Source organism: Sinocyclocheilus rhinocerous, unplaced genomic scaffold, assembly GCF_001515625.1.
Source record: "Sinocyclocheilus rhinocerous isolate Xijiao unplaced genomic scaffold, SAMN03320098_v1.1 scaffold442, whole genome shotgun sequence".
Lineage (NCBI taxonomy): Eukaryota > Metazoa > Chordata > Actinopteri > Cypriniformes > Cyprinidae > Sinocyclocheilus > Sinocyclocheilus rhinocerous.
Genome location: NW_015641030.1, coordinates 340,075 through 355,043, shown reverse-complemented (window position 1 = coordinate 355,043; position 14,969 = coordinate 340,075). Strand labels below are relative to the sequence as shown.

The following is a 14,969-nucleotide window of genomic DNA, read 5'->3' as shown; positions in this document are numbered from 1 at the left end:
ACGTGCGTCACAGTAGTTCCACAGGAACTGTTATCATTTACATGTGTAGAGCGTCTTAAACTCAATCTCTGCATGTTGTTGTGAGTTTAAAGGCTATTGTTCACTTACATCTATTTTTATTACCACAAAAAAATTAATTATAATTATAGGGCCCTATGAAATCCGTTTTATTTCCAAATTCATTTTTTTCCATTTTCATTTTTCTATACTCTGTTTTAATGGTTAGATTAAATTTTATTAATCAAAAAGCCCGTCTAATTAATTGAGTTTTACAGTTTTTTCTTTACCAAATTCTGTTTTCCATTATTTGCTGGATTCCATTTTAATGGTTCCATTAAATTTCAATAATCAAAAGCATCTCCAATTAATTTATTTTATTTAAAAAAAAAAAAAAAGATTTTTTTTTCCCCCTTTTTTTTTTCTTTCATAATACTGAACTTTGATTTCAGTGATTTGGACTATGAGATGGACACTTGCTTCTTGCACTCTGTTGCACTTTACTTTTGCTTTAAAAAAAGGATTTCATAGAAATTTGGATTTCATTTGGTTTAAAATATAGATTGATCAAATATTCTTAAGTAAAATGGTTGATTTTTTTGTGTGGGAAATTAATCGTTTAGATTAATCGATCAATCGATAAATTAGTCGAAAGATTAATCGAAATAAAAATAGTCGTTAGTGGCAGCCCTAATTATATTTTGTTTAACTGTTTGTTTTGTTTTTGTTTTATTTACTTTTGTTTTTATTTCGTTTATATTTTTATTTGGGTTTCATTTGTTTTCTTAAAGCATGAGTTTAAATTATGATCATTGTTGTCAGATTAGTATGCACATGCATGTTTGATGGACCAAACAAATTTGTATTTATTTGCTTGCTTATTTATTTATAGCTAGTTTTTATTTGGATTTAAATTTTATTTGAGTTTAAATTATGATACCATTGTTGTCAGATTACTATCATTATTACTATTTTTATTTATTTATTGCTGTATTTAATTTAATTTTATTGAAATTTTGATAAACTGGAAATTATGGTCTTTCCCTATTAAAATAGCTTACCTGCATACTGATGCAAGTTTTAAAATATTGAGGCTAAATTTTAAACCGTTTCTCTCATTCCAGGTATAGCTTATTCTCTGCTGTATCTGATGTGAGTCCTGACTGTCTGGCCCCTCACCTCACTCCAATCACCACAGTGATGCTGCTGTCACTCAGATCCACAGAGGGTGTGATGGTCAGTGAGGACTTTTCTATTAGATCTTCTGTACACCACCAAACATTACAAGTATTAAGAGTATTCTTGTCTACTTCACAGGCTCATTTAAATGAAGATAAACAGTTTGTGCTCTTGGATGATGACGATGCTGATGATGAAGGTGAAGAGGGCGATATTGATTTGGATGAAGAGTCTGAGACTGAGGTTGATGATAGAGATGTTGCAGGGTACGTCTCTGTCTCTCTTTAATCCTGTCTCTTTTGTTTTCTCTTATGTAAGAGCACTAATCAGGATTCTGTCCATTCTCTCAGATTCAGTGTGGAAAATGCTTACATAGATGAGAAAGAAGATGCTTGTGATGCTTTGGGTGAGATCGCCTTTAACACAGGGTAATGAGGCATATTTTATATATTGCACAAACGTTCTTGTGTTTGAGGCTTATGTTAGGTGAAGATACGCTACCGTGCAAAAGTCTGGGGTCAGTCAGATTTTTATTTTTTAAAGAAATGAATGCTTTTATTCAGCAAGGATACATTACATTGATTAAAAAAAGGACAGTGAAGACATTTATAGAGTTACAAAAGATTTCTGTTTTAAATAAATGCTGTTGTTTTGAACTTTTTATTCATCAAAGAATCCTGAAAAATGTATAATGGTTTCCACAAACATATTAAGCAGCATGACTGTTTTAAATACCGATAATAAGAAATGTTTCTGGAGCATCAAATCAGCATCAGAAAGATCACATGACACAGAAGACTAGAGTAGTGGCTGTTGAAAATTCGGCTTTGCCATCACAGGAAATAAATAACATTACATTTTAAAGTATAATAAAATAGAAAACAGTTATTTTAAATTGTAATATTTCATAATATTACTGTTTTGCTGTATTTTTGATCAAATAAATGCAGCCTTGGTGAGCATAAGAGATATCTTACAGAAATATTTAATCTTGCAGACCCTAAACTTTTGAACAGTGATGTAATGCTTCGTTTCTCTTGGCTGGTTTGACTGCATTAAAGACAGCATTCACAACAAACTACACTATTTGAGGATATAATGTAGGCTCAATTTGAACTTTTTAATTATTATTTGTTAATCCCCCACCACCACCACCTTTGTGGCTGAACACACAGTCTTTAAAATCTAGCTGATTTTTGTCCTATTTTTCTCTCTCAGAGTGGCATTCCAGCCTTTCCTGGAGTCCAGCTTCCAGCAGGTGTACGAGCTCCACGATGTGAGTGACTGGTTCCGTGTGTGGTTTCATGAGTGACTGTGTGTAATGCTGATGTGTTACTGATGTTTGTGCTCTTTTGTGAATGGGCATCCATCAGTTCCCACATGAGGATGTGAGGAGAGCTGCCTTTGGTGCCATGGGCCAGTTCTGCCGAGCTCAGCACAAAATGTGGAAGGAAAACCCAACGGAGGCCAACCACCAGGGTACATTCACACCAACTGTACACAATAGGTCAGGGTGGTATGACAGCATAGCATGTGATAGTAGCAATGTGTCAGCTAGTAGAGATTCTGCTGTGCTGTTTGTACCTCAGTGATGCTAAAACTATAGTCTACACTTACAACTGTTGCACATGCAGGTTTCCAGTATAAATACCTCAGTTGATTATAACACGAGCTAGAAATGTCAATTTTCAGGATTATTTTCATAGATCATTTTCAATTTTCATAAATAATAAATTGTGATTAGAAATTAACAATCAATGAATCAAATAAGTGTTAATGTTAATACCACAAAATGTTTAAGACTCTAAATCTCATGTTCTTTTAATTATAATTTAAAGTTATACAATACTGCTCAAAAATATGGGGTCAGTAAGATTTTTTTTTTTCACTGAAGACTGGAATAATAGCTGCTGAAAATTGAGTTTTGCGATCACAGTAATAAATTACATTTTAAACTATGTTAACATAGAAAACAGTTATTTTAAAAGGTAATAATATTTCTCAATATTGCTGTTTTTGCTGTTTATATTTTTCCAACCCCACACTTCTGAACAGAAATGGTAACATTCTAATTTTAATAATTATAATATGCTTTTTATTACTATTTAAAGAAGTGTGAGTACTGGTATTTTCATTTTGAGTTTTTTTAATTTATTTTTTTATGAATTTGCTTTGTTTTATTTGGATACATTTATGTTGTCTAGTATAATTTAATTTTACTATTGATAAGTAATGTATAGAAAAAATACATATTACCATTTCTCCGTTAAAATATCAATGTATGTTTTTTTTTTCAAATATTTCGGATATATTGTTGTACTGTCATTGGAATGAAATAATGTACTTTGGTTTGTGTCAATCAAATTCCCCCCAAAATGTGATGCATTAGCTAGATTATTTGCATAACCATGTAGTTTAATTTATGAAACATTTAGGAGTTGAAGTTCCAGAACCAAATATCTGTTTTGTGATAAATATACTGTTATCATTACAAGGCTTTGCTCAAAACACCCACCTCTATTACATATCTACATCTCTCTGATTTTTCATTTGCACTCGTTTATATTCCCATCACTGTCTCTGCTTCCTTTGATCTATTCTGTCTCATTATTGATGTCTCCCAGAAAGAATTAGGAGGAGCTTCATTTGACAAAAAGATTAACTTTTAACTCTGTCTTCATGGATGCAGAGCGCCTCATGGCCCTGTTAGTCAGTCATTCATTCACTCCCTATCGTTTCCTTTCCACCCACTTCTTTAGTTAAATGAGCAGCAATCAGTGTGAATGTTAAAGGACTGGTTTTTAATTACTCTGAATCCTTTGATCAACTCCTGCATATCTCTCTTTATATCTCTCCAGCTCTGCATAAGCTGTTGCAGGTGGTTTTGCCTTGTTTTCTGGAGGCGGTGAGACAGGACAGAGAGAGACAGGTGGTGATGGCCATATTGGAGTCCATGAATGCTGTCATCAAATCCTGCCAGGGGGAGGCACTGCAGGCTCCAGGGATACTGGCCGAAATAAGTAACACCATCAAAGATGTACTGAAGAAAAAGGTCAGACCCAGTTTTTTGTCTGGACCAGCTGAGATGACATAATTTTAAATACAGTAATTTTGTGTTGTGAGATCCAAAAAAATAATAGGCAAAGGGTGTAAAAGGCAGTTTAAAGAGAGAATCAATCCACCCCAAAATGAAAATTCTCCTTTGAAAATCCTTTTAAGCCAAGCACAAGGCTTATACTGTGTCAAGAAAATTGGTATTAAATAATCAAATGCATTGAAGCAGCAGCTTATTCTCACTTCTTCAAGGTGTTATGTAAGTCTGCAGTCATAAGGGGGTGGATGGATGTTTCTTATGCTTGTGATCTTATTTTCTCTTTCTGTCTCACTCAGACCGTGTGTCAGGATGTAGGTGGGGATGAAGCAGACGATGATGAGCAGCAGGTGTTTTAAGATGATTTCACAGTTTTTATCATTTAGTCACAGTTCGCTGTCAGCAATGACACAATTAACCTAAAAAGACTGTGACCGATTGGAATAACTGAGCGTTTGTGTCTCAGGCGGAGTATGATGCCATGCTGCAGGAGTTTGCCGGTGAAGGGATTCCTGTTTTAGCCTCAGCTCTACCAGCTGAAACTTTCTACCCTCACCTCAATGACCTGCTGCCCCTCATCATGAGCAAAGCTGTGAGTGTCTCATTCACTGATCACTGATGAAGGATGTACTTTAACACCTAAAAGCCTACTTCGATCAAGAGCATAATGAATAGCCAATTTTTCACACAGAATGACACAACTTTCATATTAGAAGTGGTTTTAACCTGAATTAAGGCAAAACACACTGCAGTCATGCTTTTTTGCTAAATGAAACATTGCTGAAATGTAATCTATAGATAGGCCTAGATCATTAAAACCTTTAGTAATGTTTTTGACTTGCAAGGTGAGTTTTTTTTCTTTTCATTAGCCTCAATATTTAATCTTGTCAAATTGATCAAATCTGTAGTATCTGTCTAAATTGAATTGATTTTAATTGACAACAGTGGCAATTTATTTGAAATGCAAAATTCCAAAAAATTTATCTTTACTTTACTTTACTAAATTGAATTCAGCTGGACACACTTTCCTGTTTATCACAACAAATGGCCAAGCAAAGCGCACGACACTGACAAGGTACGCGATACAGTACGAGACCAAACGCGATTTCAGCACGTCTCCACAGTAAACAAAAACTATGTATCTAACATACATTACAGTTCAACTGTATATTTTACCGCCAAGATTTGTTTTGTATGTTTTTGAAGGAATTTTACTGTACAATACAAGTAGTAAACTACAGTAAAAACATTGTGACATTTGCACAATTTAAAATAATTATCATCTATTTTAATATATTTTGAAATGTAATTTATTTCTGTGATGGCAAAGCTGAATTTTCAGTAGTCATTACTCCAGTCTTCAGTGTAACAGGATCCTTCAGAAATCATTCTAATATATTAATTGGTGCTCAAGAAACATTTATTTTTATCAGCGTTGAAAACTGCTATGCTGCCTAATATTTTTGTGGATTCTTTTTTTTTTTCAGGATTCTTTGTTGAATAGAAAGTTCATAAGAACAGTATTTAATTTGAAAAAGCAATGTTTTATAACATTATAAATGTCCCTTTTGATCAGTTTAACGCATCCTTGCTGAATAAAATAGATTATTTCTTTTAAAAAATCTTACTGACCCCAAAGTTTTCAACAGTAGTGTGTATATGTATATTTTTTATTGTTAGTTTCATCATCATGTTGTCTTCAATGGTAAAAATCAAAGTAATTTTTAATAAATGAAATGTCGCCATTGTTGCCTTGTATTTCATGATGAGCATTTCAAGCATTTCCATGGTTACTCTCCGCTGTTTTGTAGAAACCCTCATGCACAGAGGCAGACCGCTCCTTCTCCATTGGTACGATTGGAGAAACCTTGCACTCATTGGTGGGTGTTGCTGGAGGTAGGGCGGTTGCTGGCCGGCTGTCCAATCGGCTGCTGCCAGTGCTTGTGGCCGGAGTGAGGGACAGTGATGCAGAGGTGCGCAATAACAGTGTGTTTGCACTGGGAGCTCTAGCACAGGCTGCTGGACCCATCGTTGCCTCGTATCCTTTATGCGTGTGTGTTTGTGAGCCTGTTCTCTGATCTCCTTGACTCTGTGAACCTTAACTCCTGTGCTTCAGTGATTACCCAATGATGCTCTCCCTTTTCTCCAACCTACTTTCTAAAGAATCTGACCTAAGAGTTATTGACAACCTCTGTGCTGCCCTGTGCAGAATGATCATGAGCCACATCGAAGGGGTCCCACTCGAGCAGGTTACTTCTATCTTCATCTTTAATGAATGCTTCAACAAAAAAATTCTCAGGCCATCCAAGATGTAGATGAGTTTGTTCTCCACGAAAAATTTTGATTTATATCACTTGCTCACAAATGAATCCTCTGCAGTGAATGGGTGCCGTCAGAAGTAGAGTCCAAACAGCTGATAGAAGCATCACAATAATCCACAAGTAATCCACATATCTCCATGACTAAATTAACATTTTGTAAAGTGAAAAGCTACGTGATGCAAATCCATGATTTTTGGCATTTTAACTTTAAACCCTCGCTTCTGGCCAAAATCCAAAATAACGCTTCCTCCAATGAAAAAGTCTCGCATCACATAAAAATCCACCAACATATGTTTATGTATGTATATACTTTATTTTTCACTTTTAAGGGAAATTTGTTATGGGCAATACAGGTAAAGCTGCATAACAAATGTACCAACATCAGTAACATAAACAATAACACAAGCTGTTTAGAGTTGTTTTGTACCGTTTTCACTTGTAAATGGTGCTTGATCGGTGCATATTTCTCTCCTGATTCAGACAAAATGACTTTTTTACTAGAGAACGCAATATTAAGTTTTTTTTTTAGCTGAAATGGTTTTGGTAGCAATGGTTTGAAGTGAAAGATCACAGCTACGCTTTTACCTTCACATGACATTAGCTGATGAACTTGAGTTTTTATCAGCTGTTTTAACTCTCATTCTGACGGCACCCATTCACTGCAGGGGATCCTTAGGTGAGCAAGTGATGTAATGAAGAAACAAACTCTAAGTCTTGAACGGCCTACGGGTGAGTACATTTTCAGCAAATTTTCATTTTTGGGTGAACTATTTCTTTAAGGCCCAATATACTCACATTATTTTTGCATTCATCGCTTGGGGGTAAAAAGAAGTTTGAAATACCAGAGCAGCGTTATACTGTTAGATACATCCTGACACAGACCATGCAGCTGTGAGTGGTGTTTAGGTGAATATATAAATGTGTTGCACGCTTTCCTCTCAATAACAAAAAAAAACACGCAGCAAACATGACAGCAGTGAGAAAACGGCAGTTAAGAAAGCATCTGGTCATAGTGATATAGATATATTTGCAACTCTTTAATTCAGCACTCCAGAAAAGTCACTTCATGTTTATTTATATAGCACTTTAAACAATAGATAGCTATAAAGTAAGCAGATTTACAGTATTAAACAATATCAGTGCTGCTTTTAATTAGAACTACAACTTCAGTTTCTACTATAAAGCAGCTCTCTAGTGTGTTAATGTTTTACTCATGTCTGACCTTGATGAACTGAACAGGAGAAATTAACCGGAGATTTTCCATGTCAAACACCGCAGCAATGGTAGTTCGAAGGTGTTTACCAGCCAGAGTGAACAAACTTTGTTTTGGCCTGATTTTATTTGAAATGCCGTCACACCAGTTCACCCTTCAATTTCGTTCGACGTATATCAGAGCCTTTAGTATCTACACTATTTAATGTACTGTTTGATGTATTGTTTAATATTTGATGTACTCTGTATTTATTAACAATGGTTGATATGACAAAAGTATATCAGGTCATAATACCCATTTTTACCCTTTTCTCTCAGGTCTTTCCTGCTCTCGTGGCTTGTCTCCCTCTGAAGGAGGACATGGAGGAGAACAAAACCATCTACAGCTGCCTGACCTTCCTCTACTCACACAACCCTGTGCTGGTACAAGCTCATTTTCACTCCCAGCATGCTCCGCTCACAGCACCTTATTGAATTGTGTCCTGTCAATGGACTGACTGTGTTTTATTTCTCACTCCAGGTTGTTAGTCATCTCAAGCCAATAATATCTGCTGCTGCTCATCTGTTGGGCATGAAGGATGTTGATAATGGTAAGAAAGTGTTTATTTGATTGGAATATGTTTATTTTATATTTCAAATGACATTAATAGTTCATCATTTTTATCTTTACGTGTATTTATTCTTTTTAGAAACACAAAACACCCTTCTCGTGCTGCTCAGAGGTCTAGCACAGCATCACACCAAGGAATTTGAGAGTGCGGTAATGTCACTTCCTGATGAACAGAGAAACAAAATGACCATGGCTGTCACTCAATCATAGCACCCGCCCTTTATCCTAAGTATCCCTTTCACAAGGCCTTCCACTCTCATGAAAGCCAGCCAAATTGATATTAGATTTTTTGTTATATTAGAAATGGGCTGATTCAGTTAGCTGAGTATGCGCTCACTGGTGTTCTCAGCTTTCTGTGTTGCAGCAGAGACGTTGAGACTATATTCTCTTAATTTATTGCAGTGCTCACTTAATGCTTTTTGTCACTTTTACTTTGTTTTACCGAGTTGTCTTTTCTCATTTATTATTTTTCTTTGTCTCAATGAATCTTCTGCCATCCCATCTGTATCGAATATTCCATGAAATTCTGGCTTAATATTTGAGTGTGAAGCTTTGAATTGTCCTTGCAGTGAAAGAAATATATCTCTATGAATTGTTCATTGTCGTTCCTGTATTTCTCTTAAGCGTGTTCTCTGAAAAGCCATGAATATGCTAAACTTATCCAGAATTAATTTAGGAATCCACAATGTTTCTGAAAAAAGCACATTTTTATTATTATAGAAATTGCATTCATTGCATCAGCAAATTAAACCATGAAAAATGAACTACTGTTCAGAAGTTTGGGGTCTGTAACATTTTTAAGGTTTTAAAGGCTGCATTTATTTGATTAAAAATACAGTAAAAACAGTAATATTGATAAATATTACAATTGAAAATAACGCTTCCTATTTTATTAAATTTAAAAAATGTAGTGAAAATAAATGTTCAGCATCATTACGTCAGTCTTCAGTGTCACATGATCTTTCAGAATTCATTTGGTGGTCAAGAAGTTTCTTATTATCGGTGTTGAAAAGAGTTGTGCTGCTTAATTTTTTCTTTAGAAATCATGATACTTTTTCCAGGATTCTTGCTGAATAGAAAGTTCAAAATAACAGCATTTATTTGAAATAGAATTATTTTGTAACAAATGTCTTTACTGTCACTTTTGATCAATTTAATTAATCTTTGCTGGATAAAAGTATTATCTTTTTTTAGAAGTTACTGACCCACAACTATTGAACGTTAGTTTAGTAATAAAGATAAGTAATAAAGATTTATTTCATATAGAGATGCATTTTGTGTAGGTAAAGCTGTCCCTGATGAAATTTATGAATATTCTAAAATACAAAAAACAGCAAGAGATTGAAACCTCTTTTTGTTGAACATCACCCACAAAACTTTAGTTATACGGTCCCATAAAATAAGTCAAACGTATCCTTCAGTTACAGCATAGCACATAGAATTTAAACTGTTGTGCACCAGTTTAAAACGCCCAAAATCTGAAAGTGGCATCTGTGTCATCTGAGGTGTTAGATTGCTTTAGCCTAGCTGTCAAACGTCTACCACTCATTCCTCGCTTGGCAAGTCTCGTTTTTCTTCTGTCTTCTGCCATTTGGACTTGGACTCTGACACTGTGTCCAAAGCCAGAGTCATTTCCACCGGCTGGAGTTCATTTTCAGCTGTGGGGGAGGGAGGGAAACACAAGAATATTCTTTGTCATGTTTAGATAGGAAATTTTATTGCACATGAGATTTCCATGACAAATTCTACACACAAACCCGGAAGACTTTGAGGTTGGAAAAGCGGTATGTTAAGGGAGAGAGCGAACATCAAATGCTCAACACACCCACAGGAGAGAGTGCTGAGCGTGCGAATACCAAACACACTTACTCGGCAGCCGTGAGCGTTATGTTAGCTCACCTCACTGATCTGCAGATGTCATCTGTTAGCTAACTGTCAGGAATGGAGCGTTATATTACTGCAAGCCCAGACACTGCGGCCTAATGCGAACTGACAGACTGAACAAAATGCTGATTAAAACGTACTGTAGTAATCCCAGTTGTAATTAAGTGTGGAGATGGAAGTATTTGTGCAATGAACAACAGCATACTGTGAAATCTGTTTGGTTACGTTTAACTGGGTCTTTATGTACATTGTTACTCTTTCTTGATTATTCAGTGTATATTTTGCAGGTTTCATGTGTGCTGAACTTCATTTCTCAAAAAGATATTCTAAATTAAACTCTTAACCACATGCCAGAACAAATCAATCTGAGCAGCCAAAAGCCACTGCAGAAACCATCATCTTAATAAGCTTACAACTGCAAAATCCAGCAGTCACATTTTATTGGACTGCATATGCAGAACGTTACTGCAGTGTTATTTTACTATTACTTGTATACTATTATAGTATTTATTAATCATTTTAATTAGCTATTTATTTTTGTAATTTCAGTTTTCTTTTTTTATTTAATTTTGTTATTTTGTCTTTAAATATTGCTGTTTTGCTTTATTCTATTTTGTTTTTGTTTTTTGTATTAAATTTTAAAAATTAATTTAGTTAGCTGGTTTGTGCAAATGTTAATAAAGTGAGTCTCCTATGTGTTAGTCTTAGTTAGTTGGTTAATATCATTAATATCAACATAATTTATGAATATCTGGTGCAAAATTTCATGAAGGGAAACCCCACAAATTTAGTTAGTTGGTTTGTGCAAGTGATAATAAAGCAAGGCTCCAATGTGTTAGTCTTAGTTAGTTGGTTAATATCATTAATATCAACATAATTTATTAATTTCTGGTGCAAAATTTCATGAAGGGAAACCACACAAATTTAGTTAAGAGTTTTAGTAACCTAACACCATTGCTTTACTGAATATACATTTTAATGAAAGAGCATAGAATTACAATAATAATAATAATAATACCCTTTCAATTCTATTCTCCAGGTTCGTAAGTTTAGCTGCACTTTGTCGATTAACACGGACAATAATCTAGGCTTCTTTCTCAATTTAATATACAATGTATAATAAGTGTAATATGGAACAGGGCATTTCAGAAGATTTAAAAGCAGAAATGTGCAGCTCCTATTTTTATTAAAACGCTTATGTTAATTCTTCCGGGGAAAAAAATTGTATGGAATTGTTCCTATATCTTACTAATATAATGTGATCTAATGTCTTGTAGTTAAACTTTCAAAACAACAGCTTTATTTTGTATATAGGTTTTTAATGTAGATTTTTATTTTGATTCTTTTGTTATTTTTATTTGTTATTGTTTAGATTTGTCTTTAATAGTGCTTATTAATTTTTATTTCAGTTTTAGTTATAGTACATTATTTTAGATTGAGTTTAAGTTTTTTTTAAAGGTTTTAATTTCAGTTCAATTTAATTTATTTAAATGTATGGTTTTATTTTTAGTTAACTATAATAATAATAATAATTTATGCATTTAGCAGACGCTTTTATCCAAAGCGACTTACAGTGCATTCAGGCTATACATTTTTTACCAGTATGTGTGTTCCCTGGGAATCGAACCCACAACCTTTTGCGCAGCTAACGCAATGTTCTACCACTGAGCCACAGGAACATTCTATTATATAACTATAATAAACCTGTCTAAGTCTTAGCTTTATATCAACCTTATCAGCTCATTTAATCCCGAAAAATTGTCAAATTGAATGTTGTTTGCCAGTTAAATATTGTTTTAGCTCCTCTATGTCCCCACCTGGCTGTGTGTGTCTCCACGGGATGATGTCCACCCCGCTTCTGCAGAAGGAGCGATCGGTGTGGGACTCGGTGCTGTAGAGAACCTCCTGACACTGACGCTCTCCAGGGTGCTGTGCTTTCACACGCACCTCCAGAACGGTCACCTCCTTCTCCTTCAGCTTCCCAGACTTCCCCTTCACACGGGTGCGCTTAGTGTCCACCCACACCACACGCTCCTTCACCGCTGATCTAAGTACACATGGACATATCAAGACAATAAAGGAATATTTCACCCAAAATTGCATAAATACAAATTCATCTGTAAATCTGAACTCACTCTTCGATGCCCAGGTCAGCAAGTGTGGTGTTCAAGAAGGGAAACGCCTGGTCAGGGTTGAGAACTTCAATGGGTAGGTGCACACACATGGGAACTGTCCAGTCCAGCTCGGCTCGCACCATTTTGTCATTGGTTGGGGAGTTTAAGGGGCCATCACCATTCACCTGTTTCTCCTGAGGCTTGACCCAATGCTGGACCTCTGGATCTTTGTCCTGGCCTGCCAGCTTGACGCTGGTGTCTTTAACTGGCAGCTGTCGCTCCTCTTTGTTTTCTTTCCTGTCCTCTATAATCATTGAGTTGATTCCTTTGATTCCTCCCTGGTTGAAATGATAACCCTGATCTCCTCAAGTCAGCTGTTTTCCAAATTTGAGATCCGGTTAAACCAGATGTAGACACAAGTCTTCCCAGGTTCTTCTCTCTGTGCTGTTGGATTTGGGTGGTGTGAGACACTGGGGAACATTCAGAAGTCCAGTGGAGATTTAAATGGTCTGTGTGAATGTGTGTAATGTGGCACTGACATGTGAGGTTTATTAGTCTGTCAGAGGCTGACGAATTACAGTATGGACTGGAGTGTTGTTTATATTATTAAATCATCTTTTCCCTCTCTCCAGTGTTTGTGTGTGCTGCTTAAGTTTAGTCTATGAACCAACTAACCAGCTCTGTGAGGCTTGCTTAATGCCCCTTTCCCTTCGTGAAATGTTGCACCAAATTTTGCACACAAAAAAAGTAATATATATATATAATAAATATATTAATAAAAAAACAATATTGGTTTTAAAGTTAGTACATAACTAACAAGTAGTAGTAAGTAACAAATAAATTTAATTTTGCACAAACTAAATGTGAGGTTTCCCTTCATGAAATGTTGTACTAAATATTAAAGAAGTAGTTATGATGATATTAATGATATTATCTTAACTAACAAATACATTGGGGCTTCACTTTATTAACATTTGCACAAACCAACTACATTTGTAGGCAGGGGCACCGTAAGGTGGGGAGGTTAGGATGATTCCAAGGGCCCTGCTTTAGAGGGGAACGCGATTTCAAACAACTGCAATTGGGTTATTAACATTTGCACAAACCAACTAAATTTGTGGGGTTTCCCTTAATGAAATTTTGTACCAGATATTAAGAAATTATGTTGCTTTTAATGATATTAATTAACTAACTAACAGATAGGAGCCTCACCAAATAACTAAGTTTGTGAGGTTTCCCTTCATGAAATTTTCCACCAGATATTAATAACAAATTATGTTGATGTTAATGACATTGACTAACTAACACAGAGGAGCCTCACTTGATTAAAAAATTGCACAAACCAACTAACTACATTTGTGGGGTTTCCCCTCATGAAATGTTGATATAAATGTTGTTTTATCTGAACAACATTGATATAAATGTTATCTAAATAAATAAGGTCTGTAAGTACGTTTTCATATTTAAAGAGTTTACCACTGATGGTAAACAGTCATTATAATCTGTAATTATGTCCCCACTGGATGCAACGAATGCCTCGTTTATAATGGGTTTTAATGTTTTTGAATCATCGCTCCGGCCTGACACGGCATCATCACAGTATGGTGACAGGCGTAACATTTCCGTCACACGCTTGAGGTATTCGGCCAATCACAACGCACTGGATAGCTGGCCAATCACAGCACACCTCACTTTTCAGACCGATGAGCTTTGTAAAAATCGACGTGTTTCAGAAAGGCGGGGCATAGAGGAGAAACAATAATGTACAGTATGTGGAAAATAATGTGTTTTTTGAACCTTAAACCGCATACACACATTTCATTACACCAAATACACAAAATAATGTTCTTTTTAGCAGCATCATATGACCTCATTAAGGGGACCTTTAAGGCTTCAATTATTAAAATATGCACAAAACTGCAAACTAAATATGTGATGTTTCCCTGCAAATGTAACACCCAATATTTAAAAAAAACACACTATATTGATATTAATGATGTTAACTAACACACTGGAGCTTCACCTTTTTTAATATTCGCATTAACTGGATCAGTGGGGCTTTGTGTGTTTTTTGTATTTTTTATTTTATTACCAAATATAGCTAACTAATAGCTATCTAACTAACCAACCAACCAACCAACCAACTACCCTAACTCAAGGAGCCTTTGCATTCTGACAATTGAGACTACACTCTAAAATTGACGAATCAACCAGTCAACCATAAACTAACTTTCCAACCAAACTACCCCAGCATTACGTTTTGCACCAAATATTTCAAATGAGCTAAACTGTCACTAATATGTTTAGGAAGTTTGTTAAATGTCACAGATATTTCTATGTAAAGATACCAATGTTCTTACAAATCTTTTCACACCAAACAGGCAAGTGCTGGAGTTACGAAAAGTATTGAATCATTCTATGCTTGAAGCCAGGTCAAGAATTTTCAGCTTGGTAGTTTGCTGTGCCTGGAAGACATTTAACTCAAGTGATCCTAACCCAACTACATTCTAAGCATGTTTTGGTTTTTTTCCTGTCTTGACAGGTGATTACTTGAAATGAGC

At 35.3% G+C, this 14,969-nt stretch overlaps 2 protein-coding genes across 2 annotated transcripts in view; one reads left to right on the top strand and one right to left on the bottom strand.

Annotated features, from left to right (window-relative positions):
• The window catches only part of LOC107754196 (importin-4-like), a 24,309-nt gene extending 15,432 nt beyond the window's left edge, over positions 1 to 8,877 (top strand). Inside the window, exons 18-30 of the mRNA XM_016570562.1 lie at positions 1,122 to 1,233; positions 1,315 to 1,442; positions 1,527 to 1,604; positions 2,395 to 2,452; positions 2,550 to 2,655; positions 4,035 to 4,228; positions 4,567 to 4,617; positions 4,734 to 4,859; positions 6,079 to 6,305; positions 6,384 to 6,516; positions 8,119 to 8,223; positions 8,321 to 8,390; positions 8,490 to 8,877. Of these exons, the coding sequence (XP_016426048.1) occupies positions 1,122 to 1,233; positions 1,315 to 1,442; positions 1,527 to 1,604; positions 2,395 to 2,452; positions 2,550 to 2,655; positions 4,035 to 4,228; positions 4,567 to 4,617; positions 4,734 to 4,859; positions 6,079 to 6,305; positions 6,384 to 6,516; positions 8,119 to 8,223; positions 8,321 to 8,390; positions 8,490 to 8,620 (1,519 nt within the window). The 3' untranslated portion in view covers positions 8,621 to 8,877. The remainder of the gene's footprint in view (positions 1 to 1,121; positions 1,234 to 1,314; positions 1,443 to 1,526; positions 1,605 to 2,394; positions 2,453 to 2,549; positions 2,656 to 4,034; positions 4,229 to 4,566; positions 4,618 to 4,733; positions 4,860 to 6,078; positions 6,306 to 6,383; positions 6,517 to 8,118; positions 8,224 to 8,320; positions 8,391 to 8,489) is intronic.
• Positions 8,878 to 9,609: 732 nt separating this feature from the next.
• Positions 9,610 to 12,722, bottom strand: LOC107754197 (uncharacterized). The gene is made up of 3 exons (XM_016570563.1): positions 12,430 to 12,722; positions 12,112 to 12,341; positions 9,610 to 10,068 (listed from the first exon to the last, which is right to left on the bottom strand). The coding sequence occupies exons 1-3, from the start codon at positions 12,720 to 12,722 to the stop codon at positions 9,956 to 9,958; spliced, it is 636 nt and encodes a 211-aa protein (XP_016426049.1). The 3' UTR covers positions 9,610 to 9,955.
• Positions 12,723 to 14,969: the final 2,247 nt, after the last annotated feature.